Source organism: Somniosus microcephalus, chromosome 20, assembly GCF_052327205.1.
Source record: "Somniosus microcephalus isolate GS21.2 chromosome 20, FLI_Smic_1.0, whole genome shotgun sequence".
Taxonomy (NCBI): Eukaryota; Metazoa; Chordata; class Chondrichthyes; order Squaliformes; family Somniosidae; genus Somniosus; species Somniosus microcephalus.
Genome location: NC_141006.1, coordinates 68450496 through 68476787, shown reverse-complemented (window position 1 = coordinate 68476787; position 26292 = coordinate 68450496). Strand labels below are relative to the sequence as shown.

Here is a 26292-nt window from a genome sequence, read left to right as displayed (position 1 = left end):
AGATTATGCCCCCTAGTTCTAGTTTCACCCATCATTGGGAACATCCTCACCACATCCACCCGATCAAGCCCCTTCACAATCTTATATGTTTCAATAAGATCGCCTCTCATTCTTCTGAACTCCAATGAGTAGAGTCCCAATCTACTCAACCTCTCCTCATATGACCACCCCCTCATCCCCGGGATTAACCGAGTGAACCTTCTTTGTACTGACTCGAGAGCAAGTATGTCTTTTCTTAAGTATGGACACCAAAACTGTAGCCAGTATTCCAGGTGCGGTCTCACCAATACCTTGTATAACTGCAGCAATACCTCCCTGTTTTTATATTCTATCCCCCTAGCAATAAATGCCAACATTCCATTGGCCTTCTTGATCACTTGCTGCGCCTGCATACTAACTTTTTGAGTTTCGTGCACCAGGACCCCCAGATCCCTTTGTACTACAGTACTTTCCAGTTTCTTGCCATTAAGATAATAACTTACTCTATGATTTTTCCTGCCAAAGTGCATAACCTCACACTTTCCAGTATTGTATTCCATCTGCCAAATCTCTGCCCACTTACTTAGCCTGTCTATGTCACTTTGCAGGTTTTTTATGTCCTCCTCACTCACTACTTTCCCTCCCATCTTTGTATCATCTGCAAACTTTGATATGTTACACTTGGTCCCCTCCTCCAAATCGTTAATATAGATTGTAAAGAGTTGGGGACCCAGCACTGACCCCTGCGGAACACCACTAGTTACTGATTGCCACTGAAAATGAACCATTTATCCCAACTCTCTGCTTTCTGTTAGAGAGCCAATCCTCCACCCACGCCAGAATATTACCCCCAATCCCGTGATTTTTTATCTTGAGCAATAATCTTTTGTGTGGCACCTTGTCAAATGTCTTTTGGAAGTCTAAATACACTACATCCACTGGTTCTCCTTTATCCACCCTGTATGTTACTTCCTCAAAGAACTCAAGCAAATTTGTCAAACATGACTTCCCCTTCATGAAACCATGCAAAGTGCTGGAAATACTCAGCAGGTCGGGCAGCATCAGTGAAGAGAGAAACAGTTAATGTTTCAGGTTAATGGCCTAGTGGTTTCCTGGGTCAGGTGGGCCTGTCAAAAGCTGCCCCCTCCTCATACAATGAATGCTGTCACTCTGCAATGCAGGCAGCTTATCACCCGTCAAGTGGTGACAGCCCTGATTTTAACGCGGGATGAGAGGTCAGAGTGAGGCCGGCTCACCACCACGACTTGCCGACGTGAGGCCTGGGCCATTTTAACCCCTGGGGCTCATGACCAAATTTAAGGCCCGACTCCTGGCCAAACCTAGCGGGTACAACATGGAACTGGCGGGTGGGAGTGGGGCCAGTGCAGCAGCAGGTCACCGCCAGGGACCCATGGAATGGTAAGTACGCCAGGGGGTGGGTGGGTGGCGCCAGCATGGTCGGGGTAGGGGGTGGGTCAGAAGCCTGGGGCAGGAGAGGCCCAAGTTTCCTTGTGGGGCCTTGTTGCACTCCAGCTCCTTGGTGGCTGGAGTTCCTGGCGAGGCTGCACTGGGCACCAAACGCACTGCGCATTAAAATGGTGCTGGGGTCAGAATTACATAATCAGACCCTAACATTTAATTATAATGAGGCCTTTGCCTGCCTGTGGCGAGGCCTCACATGCCTCCCGAACCCTGGGATTAGAATAGTGCTCGGCCCAAGTGCGGTGTGAAGCTGAAGGGCAATACGCTGCCTCGATCTTAAACCCCACACGCTCCCTGCTCTCGTCGGGCACGGGGGAAAGGGTGGGGGGTTAAAATTGGGCCTATTGTCTGTGGATACATTAAGGCCTCTGTTAGAGGGAAACATACCTATTTTTAGAGAGAGATTTTTATAACTTTTTTTTAAACATGGATATTGGGGGATTATTTTGAAGAAAAAGCACTCTCTCCTGTTTTTGTATTCCCAGTTTAAGAAAGTAAGTAAAGGAAGCCCCTCTCAAGAGGGCACTTGCGACAGCACTTGGCTTTATGACGTGCTTCCAAAACATTGGACAGGGCTGATGAACTATTCTGTTCTTGTCCTGAGCACTGGTAGCCGGGGCATTTCTGTATCTTGAATCTGGCCCATATTAAATCACAATCTCCCTCACCCTGGTCACACACAGCTAACATTTGACTACTGCAGACCTATTCTGGATACTTCTTCCTGGCACAAGTAGCCTTATTTTGCTTAAGAGCATTCCATGAAGAGACACAACAAAGACTATTATGAGACACTGGAGAGATTGTGACCTTCAAAAAGCACCGGACCAGGCTGTTGTGCAATTATTAATGTATCAGCCAGTGGCTCAGTGGGCAGCACTTTCAGCCTCTGAGTCAGAAGGTTGTGGGTTCAAGTCCCACTCCAGAGACTTGAGCACATAAAGCTAAGCTGACACTCCCAGTGCAGTGCCGAGGGAGTGCTGCACTGTCAGAGGTGTCGTCTTTCGGATGAGACAATAAACCGAGGCCCCGTCTGCCCTCTCAGGTGGTGCAAAAGATCCCATGGCCGCTATTTCGAAGAAGAGCAGGGGAGTTATCCCCGGTGTCCTGGGGCTAATATTTATCCCTCAATCAACATCACTAAAACAGATTATCTGGTCATTATCACATTGCTGTTTGTGAGAGCTTGCTGTGCACAAATCGGCTGCCGCGTTTCCTACATTACAACAGTGACTACGCTTCAAAAAGTACTTCATTGGCTGTAAAGCGCTTTGGGACGTCCAGCGGTCATGAAAGGTGCTGGAGAAATGGTAGTTTTTCTTTTTATTCTCTATTCACAATTGAGAACGGTGCTGGCTCTCTAGCACCTGTCCTAAGAGCAAGTTTGCTTTTCCAAATCACCTGTACAGAGTCAACTGTTGAGTTAGCTGAAACATTATTTGCATGTAACACAAGATGAAATGCAGCCACACAAGCAAGCCGGGAGCACAACTAATGGGTTTTCTAGCTTCTGATGAGGACAAAAGGTGTGGTTTTCGCCAGTTTAACAAGTTACACTTAAAAGCTGAAAGTTAATTCGTACGGAAAAAAAACCAAACATAAGCGGGAGGAAAACAGGCGAAAGAAAATTGCTCGACCTGCAAATTGAGAAGTGCGGAGCCACCGACCAGCAGCAATCTGCAGAACCTTCACACGTAATCCAACCCTGTAGACATACCCGGTCCAGTTTCATTCTACATCCTCAGTCCGCATTGATCACTTGCCAGCCAGGTTACGCGATACCAGCTGTGAAACTCGAGTTGTCCATTAGTTTGGGTAAATGTAGTCCTGTAATGGTGTTGACTAATTTGGTTTTGTGTTAAATAAGACTGAAGGGCTAAAGACAGAAGTGCGTCAAGCACCCCGTCCAGAAGGAAAGCCTGAGATATAAGCAGGACCTCAGCTGGGGCTTCACAACAATACCACTCTTTACATAAACAACCCCAGCTGCTCCTCGCAGAGGGAGGGGGAAAACAACGCTTATTACCAACTCTATCCTCTAACTCCTGTCTTACTTTGATTTCAATTTGGTTTAGCCTAACTAATAATGTAGATTGAAACAGGTGTAATGATCTGTGTATTTAGATGCCAGCCCTGCCCCCACTCCTGCAAATAATGTCATCCTGACCTTGATTTTTCTAACCACGATTGTTCAAGTATGTTGACTCCAAAGCAGGAGTCTTTGAACATTCCAGCCAATGGCAGTTGGGACAGATCTACAGGTGCTAGCCTGTGATAGATCAGCGTAAATCCAAGGCCAATGGCCCCATTTTTCTAGGCTGACAGACGGTGTTTACTGTACCTAAATGAATAACTGCGAGGTTTCCTACAGGTTGCATGAATGGTACTTGCAACTGACGTCGAACCATGTTTTCACAGGGGTGTGGAGTATCCACGGTCACCTGCTGGAACGTGCACGGGACATTGGGCGAGGATGGGATCAGACAGCTGTGATACCGCCATGGTCAAATAGGTTTGCTGATGTTCATGTCTAAGCGCTCACTTAAGAATGGCCACTTGCTTGAGATACTGGAAGGCTACCCACCCTTATGAAACTCTGTATCAGCATGAGTAATGCAGGGAAAATTGAAGGGAATTTAAAAATGAAATGATCACATTTAGGTTTTCATTCCATTTGATTAGACTCATAGAATAGTACAGCACAGAAAGAGGCCATTCGGCCCATCGAGTCTGCGCCGGCTCTTTCGAAGAGCAATCCCGTTAGTCCCACTCCCTCGCTCTTTCCCCATATCCCTGCAATTTTTTCTCCTTCAAGTATTTATCCAATTTCCTTTTGAAGGCTGCTATTGAATCTGTATCCACCGCCCTATCCGGCAGTGCATTCCAAATCCTAACCACTCGCTGCGTAAAACAGATTTTCCTCATGTCGCCTCTGGTTCTTTTGCCAATCACCTTAAATCTGGGCCCTCTCATTAACGACCCTTCAGCCACTGGAAACTGTTTCTCTTTATTTACTCTATCTAAACCCTTCATGATTTTAAACACCTCTAGCAAAACTCCTCTTAGCCTTCTCTGCTCCAAGGAGAACAACCACAGAAACACCTGGAGCCAACTGTTCTTCAAACTGGGAACCCCACATTATTAAAATAGCCATTTCTTGATATTAAAAAAAATGCCACGCCTCCGGTCTTCTGCCTTAAAAATGAGTGCCTTCAGAAAGTGTAACAAACAAATAGGCCAGCCCAAGCTTTTGGGCCTCCACATTGAATTCAACCAAAGTTTGATTTAAGTCTGAATTCAAACTGACTGGTGTTTTGTGACACCTGGAATTAACAATCGCATCCTCTAAATATACCTTAAAAAAAGGCAGAGTTCGGAACACACCAGATTCTATTTTGTCTGGAGCAAAGAATAGGGTTAAAAAAAATCAAATCAGCCAAATGAAATTATTCTGGTATGTGTGCGGCTCCTCCCTGTGTCCTGCTGAGTCACTCTCCCGCAAGTTACCACTAATCCTTTCACTACCCACAACACGTTCGGTAACCATGGAGAAGTGAATTCCTCGTTTAAAAGGTGTATTGCCAGGGGTGCCACAGAGAGAGCGGATAACCTCCCGCAATCGCGTCTTTAAAGCAAATGGCTGATTGTTATATTCATGATTGCAGACAGTGAATTGGTGTTTCTTTTATATTACAGGACTGTGCCTACACGAAGTTGATTTGCCAGTTGTTGTCTGCAGTGGAGCCGACCAGTTTATACAGCGGGGCAAATTCTACAGCCTCAGCAGCAACTCTCGTGTTGCTCGTGTGTTACCACTTTTTAAAAAATTTGTTCCTGGGATGTGGGCGTTGCTGGCAAGGCCGGCATTTATTGCCCATCCCTAATTTCCCTTGAGAAGGTGGTGGTGAGCTGCCGCCTTGAACCGCTGCAGTCCGTGTGGTGTTGGTAATCCCACAGTGCTGTTCAGGAGGGAGTTCCAGGATTTTGACTTGGCGACGATGAAGGATCGGCCGATATACTTCCAAGTCAGGGTGGTGTGTGAGTTGGAGGGGAACTTGCAGGTGATGGTGTTCCCATGCACCTGCTGCCCTTGTCCTTCTAATTGGTAGAGGTTTCAGGTTTGGGAGGTTTCTACCTACAGACCTTCTCCAATGTTAGGAAGGAGGGAGATCCATGTAGGCCAGCAATGTGCAAACTGGAAATGGTGGCTGGTATAAAAGAAAGAAGAAAATAACTTGCATTTATATAGCGCCTTTCACAATCTCAGTACGTCCCAAAGCACTTTACAGCCAATGAGATACTTTTGAAGTGCTGTCACTGTTGTAATGTGGGAAACACAGCAATTTGCGCACAGCAAGCTCCCACAAACAGCAATGTGATAATGATCAGATCATCCGTTTTAGCGATGTTGGTTGAGGGATAAATATTGGTCAGGACACTGGGGATAACTCCCCCTGCTCTTCTTCAGAATAGTGCCACGGGATCTTTTACGTCCACCTGAGAAAGCAAATGGGGCCTTGGTTTAACGTCTCATTTGAAAGACGGCACCTCTGACAGTGCAGCACTCCCTCAGTCAGCCTAGATTTTGTGCTCAAGTCTCTGGAGTGGGACGTGAAGCCATACTCAGGGGCAAAAGTGCTACCAACTGTGCCACAGCTGACATGGTGGGTTATAGTCAGGTAAATCAGTCAATGCAGCAGCAGGCCAGTACAACCCTACAGATTAAATACCTGAGTAAGGACTGTGCCAGGTTGATAGTCCGTGGGATCATTATCTATAATCACAAGTTGCACTGGAAACAGCAACAGCGACATTTAAAGAAAATTCAGCCCCTATAGCACTGATCAGAAACTCTCAGACACTCTTGGCTTAAGGACAGAAAACAGCGAGTTGTGGTAAATGGCTGTTTTACAGACTGGAGGATGGTAGACAGTGGTGTTCCCCAAGGGTCAGTGCTGGGGCCACTGCTTTTTTTGATATATATAAATGACATGGTTTTTGGAATACAGAGTAGAATTTCTAACTTTGCCGATTACACCAAACTTGAGGGTGTGGCAAACAGTGAGGATGATACCAATCGACTGCAACAGGACATAGAAAGGCTCACAGAATGGGCAGACAAGTGGCAGATGGAATTTAATACAGAGAAGTGTGAGGTGATGCATTTTGGCAGAAGGAACAGGGAGAGGCAATATACACTTAATGGCACAGTTTTAAAGAGTGTGCAGGGACAGAGGGACCTGGCAGTTAATGTGCATAGGTCCCTGAAGGTGGCAGGACATATTGAGAGAGTGGTTAGCAAAGCATATGGGATCTTGGGCTTCATAAATAAAGGTATTGAGTACAAAAGCAGAGAAGTCAGGCTAAACCTTTATAAAGCGCTGGTTAGGCCACAACTGGAATATTGCGTCCAATTCTGGTCACCACACTTTAGGAAGGATGTGAAGGCCCTTGAGAGGGTGCAGAGGAGATTTACCAGAATGGTTCTGGGGATGGGGGATCTTAGTTACAAGGACAGGTTGGAGAAGCTGGATTTGTTTTCATTAGAGCAAAGGAGGTTGAGGGGTGATTTGATAGAGGTGTACAAGATTATGACGGGTTTGGATAGGCTAGATGGGGAAAGGCTGTTCCCACTAGTTGATGATACAAGGACTAGGGGACACAGATTTAAGGTTTTGGGCAAGAGATACAGGGGGGATGTGAGCAAAAGCTTTTTTACGCAGCGAGTGGTGAGGACCTGGAACTCGCTGCCGAGGGAAGTGGTGGAAGCGGGGACACTCAATGTTTTCAAGGGGAGACTGGATAGGCACCTGAGGGAAATAAACTTGCAGGGCTACGGGGATAGAGCGGGGGATGGGACTGACTGGATTGCTCTGCAGTGAGCCGGCACGGACTCGATGGGCCGAATGGCCTCCTTCTGTGCCGTTATGACTCTATGACTCGCTAAACTAAGAATAAGAGAAAAAAGTCACCACAGCAATGTGAAGAATCGAATACAGAAGACCCGTTGATTCAAGTCAGATGCAAGTATAAAATGAGCTTACACTGGAGAACCCAGTGATCATGTAGTTATGAAGACAGCTGATGAGGTTTGTGTCTGAAATATATCCCCAGTGGTTATATTTCCATCCACAAGGAATTTGTATGAAGAACATCAAAGACTTTACTGATGGCTAATCTGTTAAGTATAACTTGAACTGAACCATACATTCCAGGGAGATCCCTGATCTCTGCTGAGTGAGGCAATCTCAATGAGGCCAGCAACAGTAGCCCTACAGTTGGCCTCAGTACCATTTTTTTATTCATTCACGGGATATGGGTGTCGCTGGCAAGGCCAGCATTTATTGCCCATCCCTAGTTGCCCTTGAGAAGGTGGTGGTGAGCTGCCTTCTTGAACCGCTGCAGTCCGTGTGGTGAAGGTGCTCCCACAGTGCTGTTAGGGAGGGAGTTCCAGGACTTTTGTCCAGCAGTGATGAAGGAACGGTGATATATTTCCAAATCAGGATGTATGTGACTTGGAGGGGAACTTGGAGGTGGTGGTGTTCCCATGCGCCTGCTGCCCTTGTCCTTCTAGGTGGTAGAAGTCGCGGGTTTGGGAGGTGCTGCCGAAGAAGCCTTGGCGAGTTGCTGCAGTGCATGGCTGCCAATTGCAATATTCTGGTCAGTGCGTTCCAGCATTAATAGGCAAGTGCTGTGTACACAGGAATGTATATTTCATAATAATTAATCACTCAGGACCTTCCTGGCCCCTGTCTCTCAGCCACTCACTGGATTCTGACCCAGCAACAATGAAGGATCGGCGATATACTTCCAAGTCAGGATGGTGTGTGACTTGGAGGGGAACTTGGAGGTGATGGTGTTCCCATGCGCCTGCTGCCCTTGTCCTTCTAGGGGGAAGAGGTTGCGGGTCTGGGAGGTGCTGTCGAAGAAGCCTTGGTGAGTTGCTGCAGTGCACCTTGTAGATGGTACACACTGCAGCCACAGTGCACCGGTGGTGAAGGGAGTGAATGTTTAAGGTGGTGGATGGCGTGTCAATCAAGTGTGCTACTTTGTCCTGGATGATGTCGAGCTTCTTGAGTGGTGTTGGAGCTGCACTCATCCAGGCAAGTGGAGAGTATTCCATCACACTTCTGACTTATCCTTGTAGATGGTGGGAAGGCTTTGGGGAATCAGGAGGTGAGACACTCGCCCCAGAATACCCAGCCTCCGAGCTGCTCTTGTTCCTCTTAGCTAAGGAGTTGGGAGGGGAAAATAGTCAGTCTGCATTCCCATCCAGCTACACACCCCTCCCCGCAAATGCACAAGAGAATGACGGGGAGCACAGAATTGGAATTTGCTGGTGACATCTCCACTCGATAAATAGCACGTGGCTATCAATGGCCTGGGCACACTTCTGTTTTCATCCCCAGCATGTGGGTGTCGCTGGCAAGGCCGGCGCTGGTTGCCTATCCCTAGTTGGCCCCGAGACGGTGGTGATGGGCCTTCTTCTTGAACCTCTTAGTCCATGAGGTGTAGGTGCTCCCACAGTGCTGTTAGGTAGGGAATTCCAGGATTTTGACCCAGCGATCATGAAGGGACGGGGGTATATTTCCAAGTCAGGATGGTGTGTGACTTGAGGAACGGCTAGATGGCTGAGGTACTGCAAGGCAGCCAGTGCCCATAGCATCGTACCCCATGGGACCACACCCTTCAGGATAGGACTGAACAAAATTGAAAGTGAAAAAACTTACACAAAGTGCAGCTGTGTCAGCTATGGCTCAGTTGGTAGTACCTTCGCCTCTGAGTCAGAAGGTTGTGGTCAGCATGACTTTGTGCTCAAGTATGACTCCAATGACTCCAATCTAGGCTGACACTCCAGTGCAGTACTGAGGGAGTGCTGCATTGTCGGAGGTGTCGTCTTTCGGATGAGATATTAAACCAAGGGCACTTCTGTTCTCTCAGATGGATTTAAAAGATTCTATGGCACTATTTCGAAGAAGAGTAGGGGAGGTCTGGCCAATATTTATCACTCAATCAACATCACAAACAGATTACCTGGTCATTATCGCATTGCTGTTTGTGGGAGCTTGCTGTGCGGAAATTGGCTGCTACGTTTCCTACATTACAACAGTGACTACGCTTCAAAAAAAAAAGTACCTCATTTTATGTAAAGTGCTTTTGGTGGTTGTGAAAGGCGCTTCATAAATGCAAGTCTTTCTTATTTTTTCTTTTCGAAAGGTTTGATTCAAATTCTATCAGCCAGTCATCTGGCCAAAGTATATTATAGAAGACGGAACAGGTCCAATAGTTCATGTGAGTTTATCTAATGAATAGCTGAGCCGTACAGATCAGGAAGAACCCAGCTTCGATCCCTGGGGTATGCTCAGTTAGTTGATCTCAGCCACGGTGTGACAGCTGGCTTCCACCCCCCATGGGTTAAGGAAAGGGGAATCAGTCGGGGTTCCTATGCTCAGTCTACTTAGAAACCCTGCTGGAAGTCAACAAGTGCGATGTCAGGTTAGGCGATGATGCCACTCACAATCCAATACTCATCGGAAAAGGCTGACACATGAATAATGGTCACTTAGGTAGAATGATAGAATGGCTACAGCACAGAATGAGGCCATGAGGCCCGTCAAGCCTGTCCCGGCTCTCTGCAAGAGCACCTCAGCTAGTCTCACTGACCCGCCCTTTCCCCCGGAGCCCTGTAAAAAAATTCCCTTCAGGTGCTTATCCAATTCCCTTTCGAAAGCCACAATTGAATCTGTCTCCACCACCCTTTCAGGCAGTGCATTCCAGATCCTAACCACTAGCTGCGTAAAAAAAAGTTTTTCCTCATGTCGCCTTTGGTTCTTCTGCCAATCACCTTAAATCTGCGCCCTCTGGTTCTTGACCCCTCCGCCAAGGGTGAGGAAATGAGGGGGCCGAGAGTTATGGAACATTTCCCCAAGCAAGGGGTCAGAACCTAGCGGGGACTGTAGGAACTGTGGAAAAAATTAGTAGGAAAATAATAGAAGATAACGTGTTGCTGACATAAACCAAACTGAAGAACTAATTCAAAACAAGTGGAATTAAACGTGCGCCAATTGACTTTATTCAGCAATGGGATGTTTTTAATCGAGTGCCATGCTATCCAATGTCACAGTAAATCAGCACCATCTGTATTTACTGACACGACTGTTCAACATGTCATGCGATCTGAAAACTGGTTTCACTTCACATAGCCTGTGTCATCTTGGGCACAAAATTGAAACCAGATTTACTTTTGTTCCAACTTCCTGGTTAACAACGGATTAGTGCCGTTTAACCCTTTCATGTACTGAATGTACTCCCAAGCTTCTGACGCATCGACTGATTCTCTGATCCACAACTTACCAAACCAGCCGGTGCTGCGAACTTTGGTCACTGGAATCTGAGCAGTAAATGAAGATAAAGACTGGGCAGTAAATGAAAATCAGCTCACAATCTCCTTTGATTTTGTGAAAAAAGTGCCTGCTGATTTTCCCCACTTGCATACAAACAATCAGATGAAGCTAATCAGATTGAGAAGCATCATGGCATCATGACATGGCTCCTCTCTCCCGAAGCCACGCACCATCCTTATATGGACAAATATTGCAAGAAACACATTTCCCAGTTACTATTTTTTTCAAGGAAACAGACACAGCGTCCTTCTTAAAAAAAAATACAAATGTCCTTCTCCCCATTTTAAGCCTTGCTGTGATTGATACCATTCTCCCACTCAGAGGGTGAATTGTGACCTATTCCCAGGCTCTGTTAATGCTGCTCATGGTTCTTTCCCCCTTCATTTCCATTCACTGCCACTAATGAAATCTTGATGGGTTTAAATCAATTAAATTCCAAATTGCAATCTTTATAACTCTTCTTGGCTCACTTCAGTAAACATACTGATTAGATTTTTTTAAATCAGCCTTTGAACGCCTGTGCTACATAACCAGCATTCACAACCATAATTCCACTTATACTTCATTGGCTAAAAAGCGCTTTGGGACGTCCTGAGGTCGTGAAACGCGCTATAGAAATGCAAGTTCTTTCTTTCACACGAAAGGTTTTACTCCCGCTTCTACTTGGTGTAATTTTCACTAATATCACAGAAGTGGTTCAGTAGCTTTTCTTCTCTTCGGCAGTCCCTCGGAACCGAGGATGACTTGCTTCCACACTAGAAATGAGTTCGCAGGTGACTGATGAGTCCAATGCGGGACCGACAGTCTCTGTCACAGGTGGGGCAGATGATGGTTGAAGGGGTGGGTGGGGGGCTTGGGTTGATGTGCGCCCCTTGTGCTTGGCTTCTGCTTGCTGCCGGTGAAGCGACTCGAGGTGTTCGGCGCCTTCCCGGATGCTTCTCCTCCACTTTGTGCGGTCTTGGGCCAGGGATTCCCAGGTGTCGGTGAGGATGTTACACTTTTTCAAGGAGGCTTGGAGGGTGTCCTTGAAGCATTTCCTCTGCCCACCTGGGGCTCTCTTGCCGTGTCGGAGCTCCGAGTAGAGCGCTTATTTTGGGAGTCTCATATCGGGCATGCGGGTGATGTGGTTCAGTAGCATCTGAATGGTAACCGTATCTCAGATTTTGCCACATTTCTATTGTGAGGTAGATTTACGGTCCGGTTGGGCTCTTCCCCAGTGTCAGGTGATGACCAGTACAGGCGAGCAATTTGAAAGCGGCCCTGGTCTCTACAGGGTTGCTCAGGCGATCTGTGACCTAAACAAAATGGCAGCCGCCAGCATCGAGCCCTGCCCTTTCCACCAACACCACCTTCCTCCAGAGGACTTTGGAAAGCCACCTTGTAATGTAATCCACTGGCACCAGCATGACCTCGGTTCTATTACAGCACAACCTTCAGAGGTGCTGCAGTAATATAAACAGCGAATAAAAGTGTCTAGTGTAAATACAAAGTAGCAATATATCTCACTATAAAATCACTAAAAATGTGCTTTAGCAACCAACCTCAATGGTGTCATTGATGGGGGAGGGAGGGGAAAATCTATGTAGATTTAACATCCCATCATTCATTACTCTAACTTGTTAATCTGTTTGACTCCAGAATATATACAGTGAAGCTGTCTTTCACCCCTTCACATTGATACCCTCAGGATAACAGCATGTTGCCGTTGGAAAATAAGCTCTGACTAGTGCTCTGTCTGCTACTTCCTGATGACTATTTTTTCCACTTTGCTAAACTTATTTTAATTCCATTAATTTCGCTGGCATAATTCCATACAATCGAACAGATAAACGGGCATCTGTAGTTCAGGTTGGTCAAACCCAAAGGTACTCTTGTGCCTCTGAAAGTTGGAGGTCACCTGTACATGAGGACCACCAGCAACAGACTAAATCAGATGCTGTCCTGGCCAGTATTTATCCCTCAATCAACCTCACTAAAAATAGATTATTACATAGGATATACGGCACAGAAACAGGCCATTCGGCCCAACCAGTCTGTGTTGCTGTTTATGTTCCACTCGAGCCTCCTCCCATCTTTCCTCATCTAAATCTATCAGCGTAACACTATTCCCTTCTCCCTCATATGTTTGTCTAGCCGCCCCTTAAATGCATCTATATTATTCGCTTCAACCATTCCCTGTGGTAGCGAGTTCCACATTCTCACCACTCTCTGGGTAAAGAAGTTTCTTCTGAATTCCCTATTGGATTTCTTGGTGACTATCTTATATTGCTGACCTCTATTGAAGAGGTAACAGAGAGAGTAGACAAGGGTAATGCAGTAGATGTAATTTATCTGGATTTTCAAAAGGCCTTCGATAAGGTACCCCATAATAGACTGATGAACAAGGTCAGAGAATGCGGAGTCAGGGGACAAGTAGCAGAATGGATAGCTAGCTGGCTTCAGGGCAGAAAGCAGAGTATCTGGTCATTATCACTTTGCTGTTTGTGGGAGCTTGCTGTGTGAAAATTGGCTGCCGTGTTTCCTAACTTCAAAAATTACTTCATTGGCTGTAAAGCGCTTTGGAACATCCGAAAGGCGCTATATAAATGCAAGTCTTTTTTCTTTTGATAAACCTGAGCTTGTATTATGAGATCATGGGGTATATTTTATTGTGTGTGTAAAATTGTTACTCATTATCAGTCAGTGGCAGTATTATTTTCCTTTAATCCTTTATCCACATGGCTTGAATTTCCTCATTCATTGCCAATGTCCTATCTCCCCATAAAAATCACCTGAAATCAGGCCAAATGTAGTCACGCATATCATTTCAATGCTAAAATTGCAGTTCTTATCAAAACTGCCTCACCCGTCATATAAAAGTGTTGCTCTAGGTATCATCTTATTCACAGTGTCAAATAAAGGTCAGGTCGTACCTTAAGTCAAATCTAGTCATTATCGACAGAAATTGATGTACTCGAGGTAAACAGCTCAAGACAGACGCACCTCATGGGTAGCTTTCATGTTGGTGCCAGTTTAAATACATTCCACCAGAAACAACACACAGACTCAAGGACCCATTCCTCACACCCCTACCCCCACCCACCCCCTCGGACTGCTCCAGCCCCCATATATCTACGAGCTAGGTCATCTCAAATCACTTGTTAAACTCATCCAATTCTGCCTAGGTACAGCGCCAGCTGCCATTTAAACAGAAATGACTCATTTGGTCGAGATACAGACACCCGGCTTGCACACAATTGCGCAAATCTGAACTCGGAACAGATGCACGGGCGGGATGGGATCCCTGAGAAAAATGGCAGTAGTTGGTGCCCCATAATGCATTGGGTACATGGGCAAGGTTTCCCACTTCAATGGGGGAAAACAGGGAGTAACAGTAACAATTCACACCGTCTGTGTGATCCAAGTTCCCAGCGCAGACCAATCTTCTCCCGTGCAAATGAATGGCGAAGAGAAAGAAAGGTTGTTACAATTGCCCAGGTTTGAGTTCACTGTTGCTTCATACACAGGGACAAACAAGGTCATCAAGACCTTGGAACTGTTTTAATTAAGAAAATAATTCTGTGGATTGGCATTTCTGGCACTCAAACTATGGCATTGCCTAGCCCCAAACACTGGCCACTGTCAATGTTTTTAAATTATAGGCTGAAAGGGGAATAGCAAAGTTTACCACTGAAATTCAACTCACCTGACTCATGTGAATCTTTTCTCTGCTTCGACGTCGGTTTGTCCCCTTCGCTCTTACATTTCTTTTTCTTGCGTCCTGACAACCTTAGCCAGCTAAGTGCCCTCCGTAAAGAGCCCGGTTTTGACTTTTTCCTACTCTTCAATATTGCCTCCAAGTCAGCTAGGTCATCCATCACGTTAGCGCAGAGACACAAAAGGCTGCTTCACCTGGTCCCAGAAGCTTGTCTGACTTTTTGGAAACAAAAAAAAAGCCCTCCTGGGTGTGCTCAGCCCCGAACACAACGAGCCGCAGACACGCGAGGAGAATTACAACCCAGCAGGAATTTGAAATAGTTTCCACATCGGAAGGTTGTCTGGGAGCATCAACTTCAGTCACGGAAAACGGCAAAACCACTCAGCATTGCCTAACCAAAAAAGTATTTTAACAGTCATAGAACAATTTATGGCTTGCTTGACAGCTCATAGTAATCCAGGGTCGAATACAATCCAGCCTCCCTGTGTTCAGTCATCAAACACAACCTGCTCCTCAACAAACTCCTGTCATTGCTGAACGTGGGAATGCCAAAAATACCTGGAAAATCCAGCTCCACGTCCGTTTTACGCTGCTCGTCTCCAGATGAGGAAAAAAAAACCCAGGGACTGTCAATGCAGCTGGGCTGACTCACACTAATCCCTCATCATCCTGTAAACAGAATGGTGGTTTGAACTCCACCCTGCAGCCAGCACACCACTTCACTTCTGCTGTGTTTTACACGATCGGAGGACTCTCCATATCATTGCTTCTTTGCTTCTTCTCTTCCCTGATCTGCTGCAGGATCGGAGGCACGCGAGCACAAGAGGTTCAGCAAGTTTCTCTGCTCTACACCTAACCTTTCACAGGCACTGAAACAAGCCCCGGACTGGCTGACACTCTTCGCACGGAGGACGTACGGAGAAGCACTGCCATGAAACCTGACACTCCTCCACTACAAGCATGTGTGCATTTCTACCCACCCTCTTTCTATTGAACAGGACGGGCAATAAAAGACAGGGGTTGCCAAACCACACAAGACTTTAGCCGTGAAATACTGTAACACTCAGTACTGGAGATAAGTGCTATATCTACTTAATTCTGTGTACAAGGTTCCTGCTACATACCTACATAGTTTCCCCATAGCAGCGGAGTTAACCTTTGCCCTGTTGAACAACGCTGCTGTTGGCACATTAACACACAATGATTAAGTAGCCGACACAGCTCTTAATTCCTTAACCAATGCAAACCCCTTTCTTAGTCCTGTTGTCGCTGAACCGCCTTCTGTAAACCACTGTTAAGTCCCAAAAGACTCCCAGATCCTGTTCAATCTATGGACATCCCCAGTACAATTTGTGTATATTGTTGAGTCTTATAGGCACTCTATATGATTCTGTTCCGTCCATACAGCTTCTCTAGTTTAGGCATTGTTCAGCATGAGTGAGTACAGTACCCCTGTTTGCACCCCCCACCTTGTCCCAGTCCATCAAGGTGAGCCAGACCTGGTCGTTAGTTCCTTCTGGTTCCTTCAACGCCTCCCCCGGCTAAAATGCATGCCATTGCTGAAACGTTTCACTGTGCACAGTAGGGGTTGGGTTATACTGCTAATTTCGCCTCAGTGTTAAGTGGTTTAGGTGCACATTAACGTGAAAATGACAGCGTAAACACACAAGTCAGGTCTCAGTCCGAAACCAAGCAGTGCAAAGTCCCCTTCAGGAGTTCATACCAGATGTAGAACAACTCTTTCTAAAAGCAAAATACTGCGGATGCTGGAAATCTGAAATAAAAACAGAAAATGCTGGAAATACTCAGCAGGTCAGGCAGCATCTGTGGAGAGAGAAACAGAGTTAACGTTTCAGGTCAATGACCCTTCATCAGAACTGGAAAAAGCTGGAGATTGAACAGGTTTTTAAGCAAGTGCAGGGGCAGGGAGAGGGGGGAGGGGAGGACAAAAGGGAAGGTCTGTGATAGGATGGAAGGCAGGAGAGATTAAGAGACATTAAGAGATGGTGCGAGGCAAAAGGAGATGGTAATGGGACAAGTTAAGAAACAAAAGATGGCTCTAGATGAAGTGTAAATGGCAGAATGAAAGACAGCTGCCATGTGGGAGAGAGAAAAAATAAATGGAAAAAAGGATAGGGGCCGAGGTTATGGTCTGAAATTGTTGCACTCGATGTTGAGTCCGGAAGGCTGTAAAGTGCCTAATCGAAAGATGAGGTGCTGTTCCTCGAGCTTACGTTGAGCTTCATTGGAACAGTGTAAGAAGCCGAGGACCGAGAGGTCAGAGTGGGAGTGAAGCGGTGAATTAAAGTGACAGGCGACCGGAAGCTCGGGGTCACCCTTACAGACTGAACGGAGGTGTTCCATAAAGGGGTCACCCAATCTGCGTTTGGTCTCCCCAATGTAGAGGAGACCGCATCGTGAGCAGCGAATACAGTATACTAGATTGTAAGAAGTACAAGTAAATCGCTGTTTCACCTGGAAGGAGTGTTTGGGGCCCTGGACAGTGGGAAGGGGGGAGGTAAAAGGGCAGGTGTTGCATCTCCTGTGCTTGCACGGGAAGGTGTCGGGCGAAGGGGAAGGGGTGTTGGGGGTGATAGAGGAGTGGACTAGGGTGTCGCGGAGGGAGCGGTCCCTTCGGAATGCTGAAAGGGGAGGTGAGGGGAAGATGTGTTTGGTGGTGGGATCACGCTGGAGGCAGCAGAAATGGCAGAGGATGATCCGTTGAATGTGGAGGCTGGTGGGGTGAAAGGTGAGGACATGGGGAACCCTATCGTGGTTCTGGGAGGGAGGGGAAGGGGTGAAAGCAGAAGTGCGGGAAATAGAACGGACACGGTCAAGGGCCGTGTCAACCACAGTAGAGGGGAATCCTCGGTTGAGGAAAAAGGAAGACATGTCGGAAGCACTGGTGTGGAAGGTGGCATCGTCAGAACAGACACGGCGGAGACGGAGAAACTGGGAGAATGTAATAGAGTCCTTACAGGAAGCGGGGTGGGAGGAAGTGTAGTTCAGGTAGCTGTGGGAGTCAGTGGGCTTGTAGTGAATGTTTGTCAATCTCCTTTTGCCTTGCACCATCTCTTAATGTTCCTTAATGTCTCTTAATCTCTCCTGCCTTCCATCTAGAGCCATCTTTTCTTTCTTAACTTATCCCATTACCATCTCCTTTTGCCTTGCACCATCTCTTAGTGTCTCTTAATCTCTCCGGCCTTCCACCCTATCACAGACCTTCCCTTTTGTTCTTCCCTCCCCTCCCCCCTTTCCCTGCCCCCCACACCTGCTTAAAAACCTGTTCCATCTCCAGCTTTTTCCAGTTCTGACGAAGGGTCATCGACCTGAAACGTTAACTCTGTTTCTCTCTCCACAGATGCTGCCTGACTGGCTGAATATTTCTAGCATTTTCTGTTTTTATTTTAACTCTTTATAAATGTCACTAAAGACTGGTTCTCCCACCTGAACATTATGGGAGTAATTGTAACCTAACCACCTGGCGGGACACTGACAGGGTTGGATTGGAGCGGACATACTGGGGTCGATTTTAACTCAGCCATGAGGCGGGCTTTGAGGCGTGTGGGGGGTTAAAATCGCAAAAACAGGCGGGACTGGTCTTTAGGGCCCTTAAACAGCACTAATTGGCCTTTATAATCCCATTTTAACAGGCCCTTGCCTGTTTAACCCTTTTCTCATGTAAAACACACCTGGTGGGGATCATGCCTGTGAAACCTGGCGGGAGCACTATTGGCTTGCTGACTATCAGCTGCAGGTCAACCATTAAAGAGGAGATTTGATCAGTCATCATTTGCAGGTGGCAGGTCTTTGTTGTTTCAGGCCTGGGACAACTTGTACCAGGCTTAACCACACCTGTAGAAGGTTGGAGCCTCACACACATCTCCAGTGTGACCTCCTGGGAAACCCCACTCGCCACCTTCACTCAGCACTTCCTCAACGGAGGCATATACCAGAAGCATGGGAGCCATTTATTTCCTTCCCTTCTGGGCATTAGATGAGCTCGAACACCAGCCACGGCACCAGCAGAACCAGGAACAACAGCAGCAGCAACAGGAGCGCCAGACTGCTGCTCACCCACCTGAAGCTGCACAGGCCAGAAGGAGCCAGCGCTTGGAAGTGGCTTGAGAGCACCTTGCTGCACATCAGGGGGCCATGGGGACCCGTTTCTGCACTGGCAGTCCTACTCAGAAGGACTTCCATGAAGGTCTGGTTTCTCTGTTCAATAGATGCCCCTCGCTCCTCAAGAGATGTCATTCTATTATGAACACTCACCATGTTTTCCATACCCTGGTGACTTATCTCCTCCATGGAGGGTGCCAACCTTTCCATGGTGATGCGTTCATGCGCCAATGACTCCATAAAGGCTCTGCTCATGTTCGCTGTGGACTCCTCCATTCGCTCCACACTCACATCGACCCTGGAGACAAAACCTGCCAGAGACTCCTGCATCTGTTCCTGGAGTTCCAGCCCCGCTGATCTTATGGATGGACCCAGAGGCAGAGGGTCGACATGCAGCTGAGCCGAGCTGGCAGAGTCCTGCGCCCTCTGACTAGGACTCTCCACTGCTGTCCCTGTCTCCACAATCTGCTGATGCTCACTTGTGAGCTGTGATACACCAGGTGACAACACTACTCTATGTCCCGAAGGCCCCACTGAGGTGTGAGTGTCTGCGCTGGTGTTGGGTGTGCTGAATTCTGCTGACGCTGCGCCCTCAGAGGTTGCAGATTCCTCTGAGGAGTCTGGAAGCTCAGGCTCTTCCTCCTGGACAGTGGGGACGGGGGCTCTCAATGGTCCTGTGGGGGAGTAAAGGAAAGAGTTAGAGATGTGAGGTCAAGGTTACATGCACATTGCATATTGCAGATGATCATAGGTCCATCTGTTCTCGCTTCAGAATCATTATCAGTGACTCATGCAATGTCAATGAGATGGAAAACTATTCTGTCACCAGCTTGCTGTGATGCACCCATCTGTCCGTCCCCCACTTGCACCTCATCCTCCAGTCCTACGATCTCCAGGACCACCTCCTCCCAGGGGGTGAGGTGGGCTACTGATGGTGGCCCTCCTCCTGTCCTTGCACGTTCTCTTTTATTGTGAGCTATTTTTTCCTGCAATGAGGGAGACAAGTGGAGTTTGAGTGAGAATGAAGGAGTGAGTGTAGAGAATCCATAGCATAGATGCTTAGAAGGAGACAAAGATGGAGTGAGGTGGCAAGATCAAGGGCCCTCCCTGTGTGTTGTCAGTTGTTTTCATAGCATCAGAGTGATAGGGAGTGTGAGGGCTGCATAGTTGAATAGTTAGGTGAATGTGAGCATAGAGAGAGAGGGAATGGGTAAGGGTGCATGGATGACAGTGTCAAGTGGGATGTGGAGGAAGAGATTGCTAAAGCTGAGTGCTGGTGAGGAGAGGCAATGGAGATCAGATTGAGAGTGATGGGAACTTCATACTCACTTTTCCAGTGCGCTGAAGGTCATGAAATCTCTTCCTGCACTGTATCCAGGTTCTGCGGGTAGCCGATAAGACGTTGACCTTCTCTGTCACTTGCAGCCACGCAGCCTTTGTCTGCTGGGGAGGCATCTTCCTCCCTGATGAAGGGAAGAGCACCTCCTTGTGAGCTCTTGCTCCCTCCACTAAAGCCTGCAGGGCAACGTCGTCAAAATGGGGTAGAGACCTCGGTCTTTCTCTTGCCATTCTGCTTCCAGCTCAGTGTATCAGCAAATGCCAAAAGGTTGGCAGCCTGCAGAAGAAGCAAGGCTTGTTGCAGACCCTAAATGCAGCAGCAATAATGACATCATATTATGCGCCTTTCTGACTGGAAATACTCATTTGCCAAGGGTTCCCACACGTTGGAAATCAATTGGCCAATTGAGTTAAAATTGCATCAATCTCACACACCCATTTAGATTCATGTGGGAAACACCAAATTCGGGGAACCTGACAATTCCCCGCACCTGGCTTAGAATCGACTCCACTCTGTCTGACTTTCCTTGCTAGTAAAATCAATTCGTGGCAATCTACCAGTCATCTATCTATATATATAAAAGCAGTATGTCTGTCCGTCTGTCTGTCTGTCCGCTGTCTGTATGTCTGTCTGTCTGTCCGCTATACACTCAAAAGTTATAGAGCGTACCTACATATTGTAATGATGTATATCAAAAGAAAGCTGATGATCAGGGGAGTGTCATAGGCATATTTACTTTTTGGTCAGACAAAAATTGTTCAGACAGTATACAAAAAACGTTCAAAAATCCGCTCATTAGCGGTTGACCAATCCTACCGCTCATTAGCGTTGAGTGACGTGATAGTTGACCAATCCTACAGTTCAGTGACCTGATGGTTGACCAATTGGTGCCTCATGGGCGGGACCTAATCCTGCAGCCTCCCGAAACTTCGCCGCCATTTTTTCCCCTGCCTTTCCTCAACAGCGAGCGGGGCAGCTGTGTCGGCCCGCCGAGCGGGAGGTGAGTTGGGGTCACTTGGGCCAGGCCTCACAACTGCTCGGCCCGAGACACAGAGCGGGGGAGCGGCAGCAGGTGGCCGTCAACCGCGCGACCCTCTAAACTGCCCTGGCAACGCCGGGCCCCCCCTGCTAGTTTCAGATAAAGGTAGCGTTTACCAACAAAAAAAACTTGATTGAAAACATCCTCTCACTAATTACATTGGCGGGGGGGGGATATTCTATTTAAGGGCCACTCTCAACAGACTGGAGAGTTTTCCAGTTTTTAGTAACAGAAAGAAGTAGTTTGTCCTTAAGAGTGGCCATGGACAAACATTCAGAGTTTTTCTAATGAATATTTTACTGCACTGTTTTCTTTTCCCTATTTCTCTCCTGAAAATGAGAGGTCGTACTGAGGCGCACCCAAACACACAGACGCCTCCAAGCAATAATCATTAGACAGTGATCACAAGTGTGAACCCAGAGTTTTTCACACGCTAACTCATCCAGCGGCAGAAGTTCCCTCAAATGTTGCCCCAGCTCAGAGCAGTTAAGGTAGTCCAGACCCAGAAATGGAAGCCAAGCCTTTTGCTCTGTGCCTCTCACTACAACATGGCTGACTAGAACCTTTATCCACTGGGCCTTTTGGACAGCCAGTCTTAATTTTTGGAAGATATTTTTAATATTTAAGATCTATGAGATAGAAATTGACATGTGTCTCGTCCATTTCTCAGGTCAGAAATGAGCACCACAGAGGCCAATTTCACAACATAACGCCCCGCACCGGAACGGTGCCATTGTGCACCAACGCCATATTGGTTGGGACGCTCTTTAGGTGTCCCCAGTGGCCGCCTGAAACAAACGCATGCATCATTACAATATGTTAATAAGGGTCCTGTGCCTGAATCAGGACCTTTTTGAGAAATTGATGTCTGGGAGCCCAAGGCGTCACTTTAAATGAGGCAGGGGTACGAATTTTGGGGCCTTAGTTGCGTCCATGTGATCTGTGCCCGAAAACAGGCTTAAACCAACTGCTACCCCAAGATGTGCACACTGATATTTTCACATCATGTTGCAATTCTGTTTAAATGCCTTGTAAGATATTTCATAGCTATTTAAGATATTTAAAAATAAATTGCTGAGTAGCGGATTGTCCTTGTGATGACATGTGGTTTAATTAGAACTTGCTTAAGCATTTAAGATAGAAGTGGTATAGTAGATTAGACAGTAAGAAACTAAATCACAGCGTTGCCCAAGAATTGCAACCTTAGAATTAAGCACTGCTATAGCCTGAAGCTGTGTACATTAGTACATCAGGCAGGCACACCTATAAATATCGGTCAGTCCAAACCTGTAATTATATTTGCAAACAGAATTATTCATCTTTGCATGAAGTTGAAATTCACTTTCTATTTACAGTGAAGTCTGCCCTGGACCTTTACTGCAGATGTCCAGGGTTCTTTATAGACAGATAGGCAGGTCCATCCTGTGTAAAGGCTTTTAAGGCACCTTTACAACAAGCAGGCATACTCTAGGCTGGGTCGGCAGACAGGTTATCCTTGCCAAGTAGATGCTCCAGTTTCCGCTCATGTTCATACACGTATGAGATAGATCATATAGCAGACTGCTCCTGACTTTCAAAGGCAACTGCCATAATCTTATGATACCGAGACCATGCTCCACATACACTAAATCTGTTTACCTGTGTGGCTTCAACACAGTGAAGCTCAGTTGCTTTATAATATAATGTAGTTTGTGAAAAATTTACACTGCAATGAATATAAATTCAGTAAAGGAATCAGAAGAAGTTTCTGTTACTGGTAAATCTTGCAAAATGGCATAAAAACCCAAATTGCATCAGAAGATTTTTTAATTTGTCCTGTCCACAAAAAGCAGGACAAATCCAACCCGGCCAATTACCGCCCCATCAGTCTACTCTCAATCATCAGCAAAGTGATGGAAGGTGTCATCAAGCGGCACTTTCTCACCAATAACCTGCTCACTGATGCCCAGTTTGGGTTCCGCCAAGACCACACAGCTCCCGACCTCATTACAGCCTTGGTCCAAACATGGACAAAGGAGCTGAATTCCAGAGGTGAGGTGAAATTGACTGCCCTTGACATCAAGGCAGCATTTGATCGAGTGTGGCATCAAGGAGCCCTAGTAAAATTGTAGTCAATTGGAATCAGGGGGAAAACTCTCCACTGGCTGGACTCATACCTAGCACAAAGGAAAATGGTTGTGGTGATTGGAGGTCAATCATCTCAGCCCCAGGACATCGCTGCAGGAGTTCCTCAGGGCAGTGTCCTAGGCCCAACCATCTTCAGCTGCTTCATCAATGACTTTCCCTCCATCATAAGGTCAGAAGTGGGGATGTTCACTGATGACTGCACAGTGTTCAGTGCCATTCGCAATTCCTCAGATAATGAAGCTGTCCATGCCCACATGCAGCAAGACCTGGACGACATTCAGGCTTGGGCTGATAAGTGGCAGGTAACATTCGTGCCACACAAGTACCAGGCAATGACTATCTCCAAAAAGCGAGCATCTAACCACCGCCCCTTGACATTCAACGGCATTACCATCGCCGAATCCCCCACCATCAATACCCTGGGGGTCACCATTGACCAGAAACTTAACTGGACCAGCCACATAAATACCGTGGCAACAAGAGCAGGTCAGAGGCTAGGTATTCTGCGACGAGTGTCTCACCTCCTGACTCCCCAAAGCCTTTCCACCATCTACAAGGCACAAGTCAGGAGCGTGATGGAATACTCTCCACTTGCCTGGATGAGTGCAGCTCCAACAACACTCAAGAAACTCGACACCAAACAAGACAAAGCAGCTCGCTTGATTGGCAACCCATCCACTACCTTAAACATTCACTCCCTCCACCACCGACGTACTGTGGCTGTAGAGTATACCATCTACACGATGCACTGCAGCAACTCACCAAGGCTTCTTCGGCAGCACCTCCCAAACCCGCGACCTCTACCACCTAAAAGGACAAGGGCAGCAGGCGCATGGGAACACCACCACCTCCACGTTCCCCTCCAAGTCACACACCATCTTGACTTGGAAGTATATCGCCGTTCCTTCATCGTCGCTGGGTCAAAATCCTGGAACTCCCTATCTAACAGCACTGTGAGTATATTTTCACTACATGGACTGCTGTGGTTCAAAAAGGCGGCTCACCACCACCTTCTCAAGGGTAATTAGGGATGGGCAATAAATGCTGGCCTTGCCAGCGACGCCCACATCCCATGAACGAATGAAAAAAAAACTGAAAATGCAAAAATGTTGGTCAGAGTTCATCAGAACATCAGGAGAACATTATAAGGTCTCCTACAAAAATAACCACATCAGCTGGGATTCGTAAGGCCTGGGTAAAAATAGTTTAAAGAGTAAATAAATCGTTCCACATCACCAGGGATCCTCAAGAATGCAAGAAAAAGACTGAAGTCCTTAAAAATGTGATATGACTCAGGATGGGCCATGATTCCCAGTCTGTGCAGAGTTAAGGACTCACCAAGAGGAATGCTACAATTGACATCAGTGTGAGGAACAGAAAAAGCAGCCCTGATCCAAATCGGTACCCAGTTACTTTTGCTGGAAAGTGCACATTGGGTTCGTGCTGTATCAGGCACTCCAACATGGTCACCATGTCAATACATACTGCCTCAGCTTATGCATGGAAGATAGACACTTGGGCGAGGTCCTGAAGAATAACCAACACCCATTGATCTGCAGTCTCAAAGGAGGCAGTACTATAGGAGAGGAGAGGGAAAGGGAGAGAAAATCTAACAGAGAAAGAGCGGGAATTTTCCCAGTGCCCTACTCAACTATTAAGAGTTGAGAGCCCTGCTGTAGGTACTTTCTCGGGCTTGGTGGTGTCAATCACTCCTGTAAATGGACCCCACATCCCTTACATTGCGGAGTTGGCTCACATTGCCCAGTACAAGATAGCCTAACTCAGAGGATGTAACAATGCATCCTCCTAGATACACGAGCGCATTCCATAAACTCGCAAGCGCTCCCAAGTGCGCTTCTGCAATCTCTCAATAGGCGGACCTGATGAGCACTCTGGTAAGACAAGATCAGTGAACAAAAGTAGCAATTCCAGACTTTTTAAACTTTTCCGACAATGCTTCCCGTAACTACAAAAAACTTCAGAAACGTGCTAAAATATCTAGAACGGTGGACAGAATGTTTACTATTTCATTTTATTTCTTTACAGGTCAGCTTCTGATTGGGAAAATCGACCTGTTATATCTTAATTCCCAGCCCAGCTCAGGCCAAGAGTTCCCTTTTCACAGCCTTCGTTGGGCCCGACTGATCCTGAAAATGTTTCTTTCTCTCTCTCATTCTTGTTAATTCTGACCCCAGAAGGCAGAATCTCATCAGACTACCCTAACAACACCTGTTCCTGCTGAGTTCAAATGAATTGAGTTACCTCAACCAGAATAGATGTAAATGGTCTTTGAAATGTCCAAACTAACTTTCCCAGTCTGAAGTATGCTGGTTCAGACACCCTGTCTGAACTTTAGCGAGACCTACTGTCCTGTAAATGTAACCCCTTGGGAACTACGTTAACTCCATAGTAATATTTTCAACATAACCCACGACCTCTACCGCCTAGAAGGACAAGGGCAGCAGGCACATGGGAACACCACCACCTCCAAGTTCCCCTTCAAGTCACACACCATCCTGACTTGTAAGTTTGGATAGGCTGGGTCTGTTTTCCTTGGAACAGAGGAGGCTGAGGGGAGACCTTATTGAGGTGTATAAAATTATGAGGGGCCTAGATAAAGTGGATAGAAAGGACCTATTTCCCTTAGTAGAGGGGTCAAAAACCAGGGGGCACAGATTTAAAGTAATTGGGGGAAGGTTTAGAGGGGATTTGAGGGGAAATTTCTTCACCCAGAGGGCTGTGGGGATCTGGAACTCACTGCCTGAAAGGGTGGTAGAGGCAGGAACCCTAACCACATTTAAAAAGTACTTGGATGTGCACTTGGGATGCTGTAACCTGCAGGGCTACGGACCAAGAGCTGGGAAGTGGGATTAGGCCGGATAGCTCTTTGTTGGCCGGCGCAGACACGATGGGCTGAAATGGCCTCCTTCTGTGCTGTAACTTTCTATATCGGCAGTTCTTTCATCGTCGCTGGGTCAAAATCCTGGAACTCCCCCCCTAACAGCACTGTGGGAGCACCTTCACCACACAGACTGCAGCGGTTCAAGAAGGCGGCTCACCACCACCTTCTCAAGGGCAATTAGGGATGGGCAATAAATGCTGG

General features: G+C 46.9%; 1 protein-coding gene across 2 annotated transcripts in view; it reads right to left on the bottom strand.

Annotated features, from left to right (window-relative positions):
* nhsl3 (NHS like 3) overlaps nucleotides 1-26292 on the bottom strand; it is a 309388-nt gene that overhangs the window by 214857 nt on the left and 68239 nt on the right. Inside the window, exon 1 of one of the 2 annotated variants that reach the window (XM_085962937.1) lies at nucleotides 14551-15652. The exons of the other annotated variant lie outside the window; for it this stretch is intronic. Coding sequence (XP_085819063.1) covers nucleotides 14551-14722 — 172 coding nt within the window. The 5' untranslated portion in view covers nucleotides 14723-15652. Of the gene's footprint in view, nucleotides 1-14550; nucleotides 15653-26292 lie in introns of those variants that run through there. 2 annotated transcript variants of the gene reach the window in all.